This window comes from Rhinolophus sinicus, linkage group LG02, assembly GCF_036562045.2.
Source record: "Rhinolophus sinicus isolate RSC01 linkage group LG02, ASM3656204v1, whole genome shotgun sequence".
Lineage (NCBI taxonomy): Eukaryota > Metazoa > Chordata > Mammalia > Chiroptera > Rhinolophidae > Rhinolophus > Rhinolophus sinicus.
In genome coordinates this window covers 125,344,899-125,359,057 of record NC_133752.1, presented here as the reverse complement: position 1 = coordinate 125,359,057, position 14,159 = coordinate 125,344,899, and the positions used below count along the sequence as shown (strand labels likewise).

Here is a 14,159-nt window from a genome sequence, read left to right as displayed (position 1 = left end):
AGATATGTTGGAAGAATATTTCTTGGGTTCTGTAGTGAATTAGCAATTTAATAAACAGAACTAGCCAATGCATCCCATTCCCACCCCACCCCAGAGCACACACATACAATACTTAAATGTTTTACTGTTGGGATAATATGGTGATTGCAAATATTTGTCTGCCACATACTAATATCAACTAATCTTATATGATGACTGCAGTAAAGAATGCGATTAAATGTTCTTATATCATCCTTAGGGAGAGCTAAGCTAAGCTTAAAGAGAGAGATTTATGCCTGTTTTGTTTTATCCTTAATTAGTAATAAACCCTTCCTCTCTGAATTCATTTTTTTAACACGTTGCGTATGGCGGGGTTTAAATCCCTCATAAAAATCCGCTCAGAAAAAACGAAGACTCTTGTGATCCATACGCAACGTGTTAATAACTATATAACATCTAAATAAAACCTATCTAAACTATCTAATCATTGAGAAAAGCAAAATAATTGCACACCACACTCCAAAAGCTATGCATGGCAGATAATGGTGATTGAAGCAACTGAATGTCCTATCAGGTCAAAGTACTTACAGGTACAGTTATTTTCCTTAGACTTCAGTCCTGCTTTTTGTCTAGATTACATGAACTAAAATAACATTTTTAGGAAAATTAAATGAAATGCAACAACTGTATTTTTTCTGATGATAGTTATAAAAATATGCTGGACTCACAACTTAATACCTGTGTTTTGAATTTAAAACATGATAAGAATAGAAAACATATATTGAATTTTATTGTATGCCAGAGATTGTATTAAGTCTTTTACCAGTATTTATCAGTATTAACTTCTTTAAGTCTTGCAATAACTCATTGAGGTGAGGTTCTATTATTACCCTTATTTTACAGATGAGGAAATTAAGGCACTGAAGAGTTAAAACAAACTTGGTATATTGATCAAGATTCCATGAGTATATGCAGCTGTACCCATTCCGTATGTGTATACATTGAAATTAGGCTTTGGGTAATTAGAGGAAACGTTTCATAGGGGAATTTTTAAATAAAATTCATATTATAAAGTTTAGAATAAAAATATTTATATTGAATTTAATATTGCAATATTTGATACGGTGAATGAACCAAGTAAACTTTTTTGGTCTTAGAGTAGAAATGTTAATTTAGCACCACATACTTGTTTTTTATGGCAATGTTTTATAAGTTTTAACTGGCAATTTGTGCAGAAATGAATAAACAGAAATGACTAGTAAGGTATAAATGTCTCTCAAATCACAACTTTGTCCTAGTAATGCATGCAACATTTGATTTGTTCAACCTTTACTTTGGCTAGTTGTTAAGCAAATGTTAGTTGTAAAAGAGAAAAGAGGAAATTCAAATGGATAAGTAACTAAAAACAGAAAAAGATCAACTCAAAAGTATGTCAGTTGTGATAAATGGTTACAGTCATTTTGCCTATGAAGGAAAAAATTATTTGTCATGAAAATAAAAAGCAATACCTTCTAGGTAGAGTTTGATCATTTAAAAAGCTCAACATATTCTAACCAACATTTAAAATCTTCACCTGAAATGTGTTTTTAGCCCTTTTTTTAATTACCAAAATTTATTTTTCTTATTTTTAAAGGATTGTTTGATGGTAGGTCTACATACTTGCGGTGATCTTGCTCCAAATACTCTGCGAATATTTACTTCCAAGTCTGAAATCAAGGGAGTTTGCAGTGTGGGTTGTTGCTACCACCTCTTATCTGAAGAGTTTGAAGACCCACATAAAGGTACAAAGCTCTCCATATCTCATAATTCTATTTATTTCAGCATAATGGCTGCTTCCTATTTCTCTTGTTTAATTGCTGACATTATTGTTATTTTGAGTTAACATTTGAAATAATATCTGATATTCTTGCAATTTTAATGTTATAACAAATGAAATTTGAGGCACTGTCACCTTAGGTATTTTATTATAGTTTCTTTTGGTCATAAATGGTCTTTATGAATGCTGAAAAATGAAAACTGCAAATATTTGAAATTTTTAGGTGGTATGTTTTAGAGAACGCCTCTAAAAATACTGGTAAGACATACATTTACTAAGGTAGTAAAACTAAGTTATTTTGTCATGGATATAGAGTTGCGAGGTTTGCTTTCATTTCCAAGGCCTTTTCCATTTTGTAAGGAATATTGATACTTCTCAAAAAGAAATTCCTTACTGTATTTTGAAGAGTCGACATACTATGATTTTAAAAAGCTGCAAAATTGTGCGATTGCATTTCAGTAATGGTTCTCAGCCTGTGCTCCCTGAGCTGAGACAGACAGTACCTGTGGAGCCAAGTACAGCGTACCCTGACAGGACTGCAGACACCCCACAACCCTTCATCCAGAGCACCTCTTGGAATTCCTGCTTGATCCATTTTATATGTTGTATCTCTCCATAAGATATGCTTTCAAAACCACCGGTTCAGGTGGTTATTTAGTCTATTAATATTAGCAATTCTCTTTTCTATTAGTTTAATAACGTCTTTATCAACATCCAGTGTCCCTTGCTAAGAATTTTTAGGTCAGGATGCTGTGCACATATGGATGGTATTGTTTGTTTGTTTTTCTCAGTTTTAAAATCTAGATGAATATGAAATTTTTATTATCTTTTATTTAGTCATGCATAAGCAGTAAAATTTATGATTGCATAATTCTACTGAAATTTGGCTGGGTGAAACAGAGGTCATCATTAGAACTGGAAAAAATTTTTATGAAAAAGAATTAATTGAATCTGATTTCTTTTATGACTTTTAAAAGTATATTTTAGGAAAGATGCACAAAAGTAAAATTGTGAATGTATAGAGATATACAGAGTGAGAGAAAGAAAGTAAATTGGCAAAAAGTTAACAATAGTTTAATTTAGATGGAGAATATATGTTTTTCTTGCAATTATTTCAACCTTTTCTCTGAGTACAAAAATTTTTAACATAAAAATTGGGGGAAAATAGCGAACATAAAAATATATATTTTTAAATGTATACTAAAGTATATACCCAAATATTTACACTATATTTTAATCTTTTTGTGCATCTTTTCTAAAAGAAATGGGAAAAAAACCCTTAAATACAGTCACAGTTTTACAGCTTTGAAAGTATTAAATGTGTAGAGTTTTCCCAGACCAACAATAGCATGAGATTCTATGTAAGGGCGGTTTTCTTCTTAGTTCAAGAGCTTCCTTTGCTGTAGGTTCAATGAAATGGGTTTTTTTTTAAGTAATTGGCTCAATTAGGGGTAGGTTTAGACTCTCAGTGTTTGTTTCAATTCAGAGGTACTGTCCTACCATGTAAGAGCTTTCATTTCAGCTGCCTGCTTCCTTCTTTCACTTTATCATCATGCTCGCAGAGATTCCCTCTCCTTCCAAAAGGCCTCGTCTCTTTAGGCAGTCCTTCTTAAGATTCCCATCGCTGGTCCTGCTGCTCCCTTGCAGCCATTGCTCTGTATCATCAGGTCTCACACCTAATTTCAGTATTTCCTATCGTGGATAGGATTCTCTCTTTTGAACAAGTGAGTAGGAATAGAAAAAATTTCAAATCGTTGCTGCATTGACAGCTGCACGTCATACTGGTAGAAGATAATATGATTGAATTGAACAAACCTTTATTTACCTACTATTTTCAAGGCACTGTACTTGGCACTTTATTTATAATATAAGAGATGGGAGGAGCTCATAAAAAGTCAATACTTTGGGAAAGAAGTAAGAAACTCAAGTAGATGAAAAGCAGAGTTCAGTTCAGTTCAACATTCATTGAATGCCAACTACGGCCCCCACTGTGCTAAGCAGGGTGATATAAAAATGTCTGATACCTCATCTTCATTCTCTCAAGGGATATAAAAATAGGCCTTAATTCCAGAAGCCAGGTAGTCCTTATTAGTAACTTAACATTTTTATTTGTAAAAAAGTCATTTAGAATTGAAAGTTCAAATAATATAGAAATATTTTTTTAAATGAAAATGAAAAGTTCCCAAACCCATATTTTTGGTTTCTTGCGAATCTTTCCAGAAAAGAAGATGTATGCACATACATACATATATTCATTCTTAATACCGTGTCTCAAAAGATCAGTAGAAGTTAATCAGACAAACCAGAAGGAAAAGTATTGCAGGCAGAATAAAAGGCACGGGGTGGTAAGTGTTCAAAATCACCTTTCCTTCGCTTTGCCTGCCATAGTCACTGATTCTCGTTGAGTCTTCAGGGGAAAAGAGTTAAACAAAATAATTCCAAATTTTCGCACTCTCGAAATGAAAGCTTCTCAGTTAACAGATTCTCAAGTATTGGTCTTGGATCCTGCCTGGGTGAAGGCAGTTTCACTATCTCTTCTCTAGAATGAAGGTTGCTTTTGTTCACTGAATTGATAGGACATTTTTGGCCCCAGATTTTAGATAAGCAAGTGTTGGAAAGGTTTGTTACAACGACTGCCAGCTACAAATTCTCATTTTTCCTCCTTGTAGGTAGACTCAATTCGTGGAAAGTCCTTCCTGTCAAAAATATCTTAACCAGTGACAATCATTGAGATTATCAGGCTTAAGGGGCAAAAGCTAATAGTAGTATCTTAGTGGTACTTGCTTTCCTTGTACATACCTGAAATAAATAGAGTCGGGAGTTTTGCTTGTCAGGAAAGCAAAGAATAAGCAGGAAGACACAGGACTAAGTGATATGATGAAATAGGTGGAGATATATGCAACATGAGTACCTTCAAATATTTTGAAGGTCAAGAAAAGAGTTGGAAAGCCAAAAGATAGAAGAAAAATGTAGGAAAATGAGTCATAGGAATAACGAAATCAACCTTGGTTTTATGCTGGAGTTTTGCCTTGCTTTGGACAGCCACATTTTCTCATCTCAAAAACCAGATAGCAAAGGTAACTTACTCCCTTCTCTCTTTCCCACACCCCTAGCTTCATTTTTCTTGCTTTATTTTTCTGGCTATAGTAAAAAAGAGAATATACGAATGATCTCCTGCACTTTTTATAACAGTGTTTCGCAACTCTGGCTGCCCAGCTGAATTGACTATGTGACACTTGCAGTATATAGGATCTGCGTCTGACCTTCTGAATTATAATCTCTAGGAATGAGACTTGACTACAAGTATTTTTAAGGAGCTCTGTAAGTAATTCTGATGAACAGCGTGGCATTATGATTCCATTGGAAAACATACATCATTCTAAAAGATGACTTGTAGAAATACATTCAAGATTATTTATAGTTATTTCAACTTCTCCCATGCAGAGACTTAGGTGGACTCCACTCATGTGCTAATTTGCAAATCCAAACCAAAGGCTAAACCCAAAAGGGCCCATGAGAGTATATCAAAGTCCAGAGTGCAGAGAGAGTTAGAGTAAATAGACCCCAAAAAGTCCTTGAAGTATAGCGCTCAGAGTGAAAAACTGGGGAAACCAAACATGAGAAGGCTGGAAACCAGGTCATAAATACACAGTGAAGTTAAGGGTTAGAAACTACACAAAATCAAGGGAAAAAATCTAGCACGAGCAAGCAACGACCAAGATAATTGTTATGAGTAGCTGTAGAATTTTGATCGCTTAACTTTATTGATGAGCAGTGCACGTGTGTGTGTGTGTGTGTGTGTGTGTGTGTGTGTGTGTGTGTAAGCAGACAGTGGCAGAGTTTGTTATGGACTAGTTAGCAGTAACTTTTTGGATATAGTCTTGGATGTCCGGCTGTAGTCTTACTTTGTATACACAACATATACTATATAGTTCTAGTATCCCTGACTAAAATAGAAATCCTCCAGTATACAGTGTGTTTGATCTTTATGTTTAACTAACTTACAGGGCCAGAGATTTGCATGCACACAGTTCGCATATTTCTTGTTCTGTATCTAGCACTAGGTTCCGTGGAGTTACATCTCTGAATGGTCAAGTATATCTTGTGACTTTGCATTCACATCTTACACACCTGCCCCTCACCCTCACTTTGTTTGCACAACTGTTTTTAAGTTTGTATTGGGGCATGTGACCCTTTGGGATGTAAATTTGAGTTATTAATAGTCCGACATAGTATACTAGAAAAGTCTGGTGTGTGCACTGCAACTTTTTCTGATGATGTGTACTGTGTAAACAATATGTGCTTTCCATGACGGTGTTTACCCAATTCACTGTAGCAGACCATAGAGGTGGTCTGTCGTGAATGTCAATTTTCAAAAGTACCTCAAAGCTCTCTGAGCTATTATGAATACTGAAGTTACATCATGTTTTAAAAACTGCTTTTAAATATTTATACATTATAAGCCGGTAGTTCCTAGGAGAACAAGAAATACCAGGAACAATTTTATTGCAGTACTTTATAGAATATATGTTTTTTTCCCAAGCTTGACTTGTTTCAGTGTTCTGTCTTAATATTTATTATTATCATAATTAATTTGTGATACTTATATAATCTCCTCCTCTGGAAGTTAGAGACAGAATTTCTTTGGTTCTTTTTCCTATAAAGGTACAAACATGCTGTAGGAAGCTACTGGTTACCTACCTATCCAGAACTATACATCTCTTCTTCCTTACTAACTAAACTGTGATTTCATTCAGCCCTCAGTTATTGGGAAGATTGAGCCCTTCTGTAGCCTCAGAAATTGGTGAATCTCAATCTAAATTAGTTATGATAATTCCACTTATTTAATAATGGATATGAGATACAATTCTTAATAATGAGGCATGAGGAGCATGTCTCTCAGGGTTTCCTAGATTTTTTGTTTTGTTTTATTTTGGGTTTTTTTTGTTGTTGTTCTTAAAACTGAACGTAAGATAGGAAAATGACTTTTTCCTGCCTCTGGACTTGGTCATTTGTATGTACTTGTTCAACCTAATAGAGGTATCTCTATATCTGCCTACTATGTATTCTGTCAGAAATTGGTGTTAGTGCTCTGAGTCCTGCACGCCCAGTCTGAGGGTGAAAGGTAATTTTACTTTGCCTGTCAGTTTATCTGCTCATATCAGAGGTGTAGGAGTGAGGAGTAGAGGAAGAGCTGGGACCCTAGTGAGTCCCCTGAGGGGATATCATGGAGTTTTTTCCCTGGCCTACTTAACAGGAGCCCCTTCTAGGAGCAGCCCCTGTCAGGGCGGAGATCTGTGCTCCGTCTGCCCCACCTCTTCCCAGCCCCATGCTCGGGACTCTTCTGGTATTATTAGTGCCCTCCAAAGACTGCACATTTTCAGAGGCAAGTGTAAGTGGTGTTACTCTTGACAGCATTTAGCCTACCTTCATGTTTATCTCCAGCCTTCATGTGTTACGGGGCATTAAGGTGATTCCGTCATAAATTCCTCCATTTACTTTTTTTTTTTTTTTTTAAACCAGGGAAGGGCTTCAGATCATCTCTTAGTGGCCATTTCGATCTGGTCCTGCCATTTATGTATCGAACAGAAATGTGTCACGGGTAAATGGTATCTACTATAGATGGCATCTTAATTTATGTCACCAGTAGGAATTTTAAGGAAGGATGCTAGATACTCATATAATCAGCTTCCCTGTCTTTGAGATTAACGGTTGGTTTCATTGCTTCACACTTAGAGGCACTTCACCTGGAAACCTGTCTGGAGGCTGAAGGAAAATATGTTGAGCATATTATTTTGAAATGTGACACGCTGTTTAAAAATAAGCTTATGTTGCATTTTGATATCTTTCAGATACCCAGCATATGGTATTAAAAATTCCTAAGACAGTGTTAGCTAGTTAATGTAGCATTAAATCATGTATTGTGTCATACAGGAAGATACGACTAATTTCTTAGTCATGTCAATAGGAGTGTATTATCCCATCATTGCAACAATGCACATGATTGCTGTCTGTCTTTTCAGTAAAGATGTGACAGTATTTTCTATATGATATAATATGTACTTTATTAAACAAATCTTTATATCTACTATGGGCATTTAATGCTTGAATTTTGGAGGAGAAGTGGAATAAAGTAAGATTGCTTTTCAAAACAGCATGTATTTGACTTCTATTTCCAGCCCTGTGGGAGATGTGATTTTTCTGAGGAACCCTCCTCCTATAGTTCAGCTAGATCCCAGCGAAATTAGGACATGTAATTTTTAAGGATTGCTGAGTCTACAGAAAAATAAGGGAATTCTCTGTGGATCAAGAAAAATCAAAACCAAAAAGTTAAAAGGAGAGAAGGGGAAGAGGGAGGAAAAAGAGTTGAAAACAGAGTAGAGAACAGTGAGCCATAAAGTAGCAGACAGTGTCATGAGGCAAATGCTTGTTACCCTGGAATCCAGAGACTAATATTGGGCCTCCTGCATGGTGGCACAGGTGAACGTGACAAGTCCATACTAAGCCATGACCTTGAATGAGACAAAGCAGTCTTCAGTCAGCTCCATGCAAGAAGCACATTCAAATCCTTGTGCTCCCAAATTTAGGCCCTTGGAATTTCTTCAGCTTAAAGTCTACTAAATATAAGCTGAAAACGGGGAAGGTCTGGCTAGGTATCCTGTTTCCCCCCACCCCAACTAAAAATACTGAATATAGTTAAATTTTCATTCTGAAAAGTATTGAAATACTGGAAAGACACATAGTATTTATCAGGATAATATACAGAAGCATGCAGAAGCCCACACATGATGGAGATACTGAAGCTACCAAGGGTATTTATGTACCCTTGAGCTTTGTTTTCATAGCCCTACAAAGGGTAGGATACAACAGTAAAATCTATACTTAGGCACACACAGAAGGTTTCATAGGACATATTCTCTTAAATTGAGACCACAAAGTTAAGGACTGAAGTTAGGGCAGCAGTAGTAGGAATAAATTAGAATTCAAGACATAGTTAAGATTCTTTAGAGGAATGTGAGGTAAAGGAGAAGGAATTGTGAAGAATTATCTGTTTTCAGCCACTGGGTAGGAAATGGTGCAACTTGCATGATAGGAAATATTGAGGAAGCACCAAGTTTTGGGGCAAAAATGTGAACATGTTCAGTATTTTTAGATTGCTTTATATATAAGCAATCATATTTTGGATAAGTTTTATAAATACAGACATCTAAATACGTGGAAGTGGAAGTATTATAGCATAATCACATAGGATTTATCTTCTCTTATTTTCCAGAAAATCTGTAAGGTAGCTCACTGGCTCATATGGCTCAAGGGTGTGAGAGCCAAGGTCTCTGCGGTTTTTTTGGCCTTTCACTTACGATTACATAATAGCTGCTACTTCTCAAGCCATTATAGTCCAGATGGAAAGAAATATGAAGATGGAAGAACTTCGCCCATCTGAGACAGTATCCTTTAAAGAGCACATTGCTTCTCCAAATGAAATCAAGATTCTGTGAGTGACAAAGGAGGAGAAACTCAATATTGGTAGGCAATTAGCATTCTGTGTGTGTGTGTGCTCGCGCGCGGGCAATATTAATGCATGAATACGGCACTGGAAGAAGAGTGAAAAGGAGAATGAGGAATGTAACGATATATAACAGAATACAATCATCTCCATTGTCGTCATCTTCCTTTCAATAATACAGTCCCTCTTAGTTTTAATAGAGCAAACATCACTTAGTCGCACAGCTAGAGTACCTGTCTCCCGTATGATTCAAAACAATGTATGCAACTTATTTAAAGAGAAGCTACTTATCCCTCAGTTTTTTCATCTTCCCTTCTGGCTGAGGAATACCAGTGACCTTGATGCCAAAGCTGGCAGCCAGCTGGTGAGGTTGGCAGAGCAGCCCTACTCGTCTGCGTTTGGATAACACACTCTATACCGCCTGCCTTCCTCTGCACAAGAGATAAATAGGCTTCTGTCTAGTTCATGGACCTGTGTTCTGAGATCCAGTGGGCAATCCTGTCCAGTACAGGTGAATCGCAGGTCCGGTTCTGAATGTATCTCCTTTGTGGGAAACTGACCTAGAGACTGTGACTGGATTCATGTACAGTGAGTGTGCAACAAGCTGACAATAACCACCACAACAAACAATAACAAATTATTTATGATTTATAAATTATATATGAACACATATGATTTATAAGTGATTTCTTAGAAATAAGGAAAAAAGAGAACATGATAAGGGTTAAAAGAGCCATTCCAGCTAGCATGTGAAGATTATTTTCTGTAGGAGATCAAGAAAGGCTTTATGAAGGTAGTAACTTGCGAATTGCTCTTTGTACAGTAGGACTTAGGCAAAAATGTGGACAGGAGCATTCCAACTATAAGGAACAAGGTGGGTTTAGTTAAAGAGTAGGAGGTCACTCATTGGAAATAGGTGAATACTCTAGTTAGATGGTAACCTAATTCATATGATGGAGGGCAGTGCGACACAAGGTGGGAAAGAAAGGCAGGAGTCAGCCCAACAGGGCCTCATATGAAAAGTCCATGGAAAAGCGAACTTCTGAGCAAGACAGTAACATGACCAAAAAACAGTTGTCAGGAACTGCGATTCTCAACCATGATATTCACTGGGACCCTACCAGCAGAACAGTGGGGGAAGGAAACCACCAGAAATCACGGGACCAAGGCTAGGGGAACAAACCCCACAGCACTGTTCACCCCTAAAAAGGCACCCAGCTGCTTACATTGGTATTCAAAAGGAAAACTCCAGTCAGATATGTGATGGCCATCTATTGTCAAAATGTCTTATTAGGAATTTTGTACACATGCAGAAAAGAATTTCTGATCAGGTGCAAAACTACCCATGTCGGTTCCTAAATACTAATCTTTTAATGAGCATTTGCCATGAGTGAGGTACTATCCCCAATACTTATTATTAACTCCTATACTCCTCATAATACCCCTATAAAGTAATACTGTCATTATCATGTCCAGTTTCAGTTAAGAAAAATGAATCACAGAGAGGTTAAGTAACCTGCTTAAGATCACAGTTAATAAGTGAAGGAGTTAGTATTTTTGCCCAGTCAGCCTGGCTCTAGAGTCACGCTTAAACATCAGTCAGAAACTGGGATAAAGAGTTAGGATTCAGCCTCCTGTGGAGATTCTGTTGAATTTTTAAATATCAGGGCTACAACCCAATGTGTTAGCATTCTGGGATGGGTTCCAGTCTTATTAGAGGACTAGAATCTAAACCAGAACCTGAAATAAATGCATAGGCAGACTCTGTGTGAATAAGATGACGTGTTTAGGGGAAGCTACACCTCCGGGGACACACAAATGCCAGTTCTTCCTAGATCAAGAGTAGAGGCCAAGCATGGAATTAAAAACTAATTCTAGCCCTCATCTGCTTTTAAGAACAGTGCTCCTTCAATACAGAAAAGCTTGGTTAATTTGAGTTTAGGAACTGGATAGGAATATTACTTTAGCAGAAACTGAGACACTTTTGGGACTGACAAATCGATCCTCACTAATACTGGATTAAGACAGTTTCCTAATGTCTGTGTCCCTCTCTTCAGGTTTGTACCGTATATAACTTGTTTACAGTCTAATAAAGTGAACTGGTGCTATTTTCTTTCTCTAGAATATGGTACAGGTGAGGTGTCTCTGAGTGTCCCAGTGCATTTGGAAGTACTCATCTTGTCTTTAGGAGCAGCACTCTCCTTAAGGGCTTCTATTTTGTGTTAAGGTTCAAGAAATATAGGTACTCATTATAAGATAAATATGGCATCTCTCACATTCTATAAACTGTCTTTTTAGATAGATATCAGTGCTTTTGTTTACTAGGATTAAGATTTTATTAAAGCGGCATGATTTTTAATAGCTATATCCTGCTTTAATTTCACCTTTTTTTTCTTTCACATCGTGTACCGCATCATTAACTTCTTATTCTTTTCTGTCCATTTTCTATTTGTGTGGGCCACACAGGCCTCAAGGGAAAGGAGATTGAGAAAGCTTCAGGAAAATTCTGACTATAATGTAGGAAGCACGTGACTTCTGAAAAGCCACATCTTGGAAAGAAAGTAGTTAACCATACCTAGAATCTAAACCAGAACCTGATTTTTAAATATTTTTGGTTATAAATAATAGGAAATTCATCTAACAGTGGCATAAGAAATAAAGCCATTAATTTCCTCACATAACAAAAAGTGAGGAGGAGGTAGCAGTTCTAGGATTGGTTCACTGACTTGGTGACATCAGCACACTGGGTTCACATCCCTCTCACAGGGCTGCAAGATGACTGTTGCAGTTGTAAGCATCATGTCTTCCTGAGAAGTGGGCATGAGTTAGAGATTTTCTCCTCAGCCATTCTCTTCTTTAGTCAAGGAGGTGGGGAGGGGAGGGCACGGGAATCTGGAAATTTCTTAGCAGAATTGCTTCATCTCATTGTCTAGACATGGTTCATGATGTAACTTTAGCTGCAAGGGAGTCTGGGAAAGTGAATATTTGACTTGTTCAGCCTCTTTGGGGAGGTAGTCAAAGTAGACAGGCATTAAAAATGACCGTTGAATAGCTTAGTAACAGCATCTGCAAAGCAACCTTTTTCTTCTTCTCACCTGTTCCTTCTCCTCCTTTATTCCTCCTTTGTTCTCTGTGTCTTCTCTTTTTTATGTCCTGATTTTGGGGATTGAGACGAGTAGCATGAGAGCACTCTCAAAAAGGAGAGGGGCAATGATTTCTTCAGATGTTCTGTTGCTTTGGCACCCACCTCATTATTTAATCATGGCTGGTTTAGTATGTATCTCACACAATAGACTGAGCAACTTTAAGACAAAAAGCTTGTCTTTAATTTTTTTCTTTGCCCAATTTTCCTTTGAATGCTCTGTATTTACCATAATATGTGATACATAGCAAGTGATCAATAACAGAATATCACAAGATAAAAGTATAAATTAAGAAAAATCTTCAGCGCTGGTTAAAACTAAAAAAGAAACATAGATCTTTGGTGAGACAGCTTAAGAAGAAATAATTATATTGACATAGGGTTTGGGAATTCTCAAGGTACTGGGCTGGCGTTGCTCTTCTTAGCAAAGATAAGAAACAGAAGGTTAGAGAAGGTATGCATTCCAGAGACTACTCACTGGAGCAAAATGATGAAAGCACACTATCCTGGTGAAATAGAGGTCTAATTTAATTTTAAATCTACATAAACTCAGATTCCTTTGTGATTATTAATTGTAATTCCTCTTTGGTATTACTTAAGAAGAAACAAAAGTTACCAAATATTTACCTATTAACTAGGAATTTTTTATTTCTCTTCCAAGCATGTTATCTTTAACTGCAAAGCATATAATGACCAAAAAGTTGGTAAAACATGTTTGTGAAAGGAAATTATTTTGTTCTCTTGATTACAGCAGTGGTTTCACTTTTTTTTTTTTTAACCTCAGATCCACGTTAAGACATGCATTTTACATCACTACCTAGTGTGTATATAGACAGATAAATGAAACTAGTACTGAAATTTTACAAAAAAGTACTTTTTTTTTTTTTTGGTTAATATTTGTTCTATGAAAGGTACTGGCTCTTTCTTCCAACACAAAATACATGCTGATGTTTTTATTCTATTCCTTTGTATTAAATTTTCTAAAATACTTTCACTAAATTGATTTCGTTACCCATTAATGGGCTGTAGCCAGTAGTATGATTATAAATGTTTAATGGTTGGCTCTGTCCATGAATAAAGGCCCTAAAATCAACGTTTCCTGGTTTCCATGGTATAAATACACACAGCTTGGTCAATTTTAAGCTAGTGAACTCATATCACTGAATGCTGAGTTGGGAAGAGATGACCCAATCAGCTTCCTCTGGAGCCTCTACAAGCCAGCTTCACACCCCTAGCTGTAACCCACAGTTTAAAATAAATATAAATCTGTGTTTGTTATTACCAGATTCATAAACTTCAGAGTTGGAAGAGGAAATATTTTACTTCATTTATATGCCTACCAGTTCGTTATGTGAATTTTTTTCTAAGAATTTTAGCATAAAATTTGAGAAAATAAAAAGAAATTAACAACAAATTATAAGTAATTACATTTCAAAATAATTCTTTGAAGAAAGCTTTAAAAACAAATTATAAATGATTGGTTATATTTTAAATTATTTTCACTGAACTTTCTTTTAGCCCGTCTATAAATCATTCATTTTTAATCCAGAATCTGGATATTGGGACCTAGAAACTTTTTAGCAGCTCCTACCAATTTAAAACCAATCTGAAATTAAAATGAACACTCTGAAGTTATCAGAACTTACAAGCTAATTTACTAACAACTTTGCTCATCGAGAATGTCAGCAGACATTTGTTCAACATAAAAATGGTGCTGA

At 36.2% G+C, this 14,159-nt stretch overlaps 1 protein-coding gene across 11 annotated transcripts in view; it reads left to right on the top strand.

The window, feature by feature from the left end:
- Positions 1–14,159, top strand: part of METTL25 (methyltransferase like 25) — a 156,716-nt gene that overhangs the window by 30,248 nt on the left and 112,309 nt on the right. For all 11 annotated transcript variants that reach the window (XR_012493908.1, XM_074325343.1, XM_074325342.1 and 8 more), the window contains one exon: positions 1,613–1,760. Coding sequence is in view for 10 of the 11 variants with exons in the window: in XM_074325343.1 (XP_074181444.1) it covers positions 1,613–1,760 (148 nt within the window). In the remaining variant the exon portion in view is untranslated. The remainder of the gene's footprint in view (positions 1–1,612; positions 1,761–14,159) is intronic.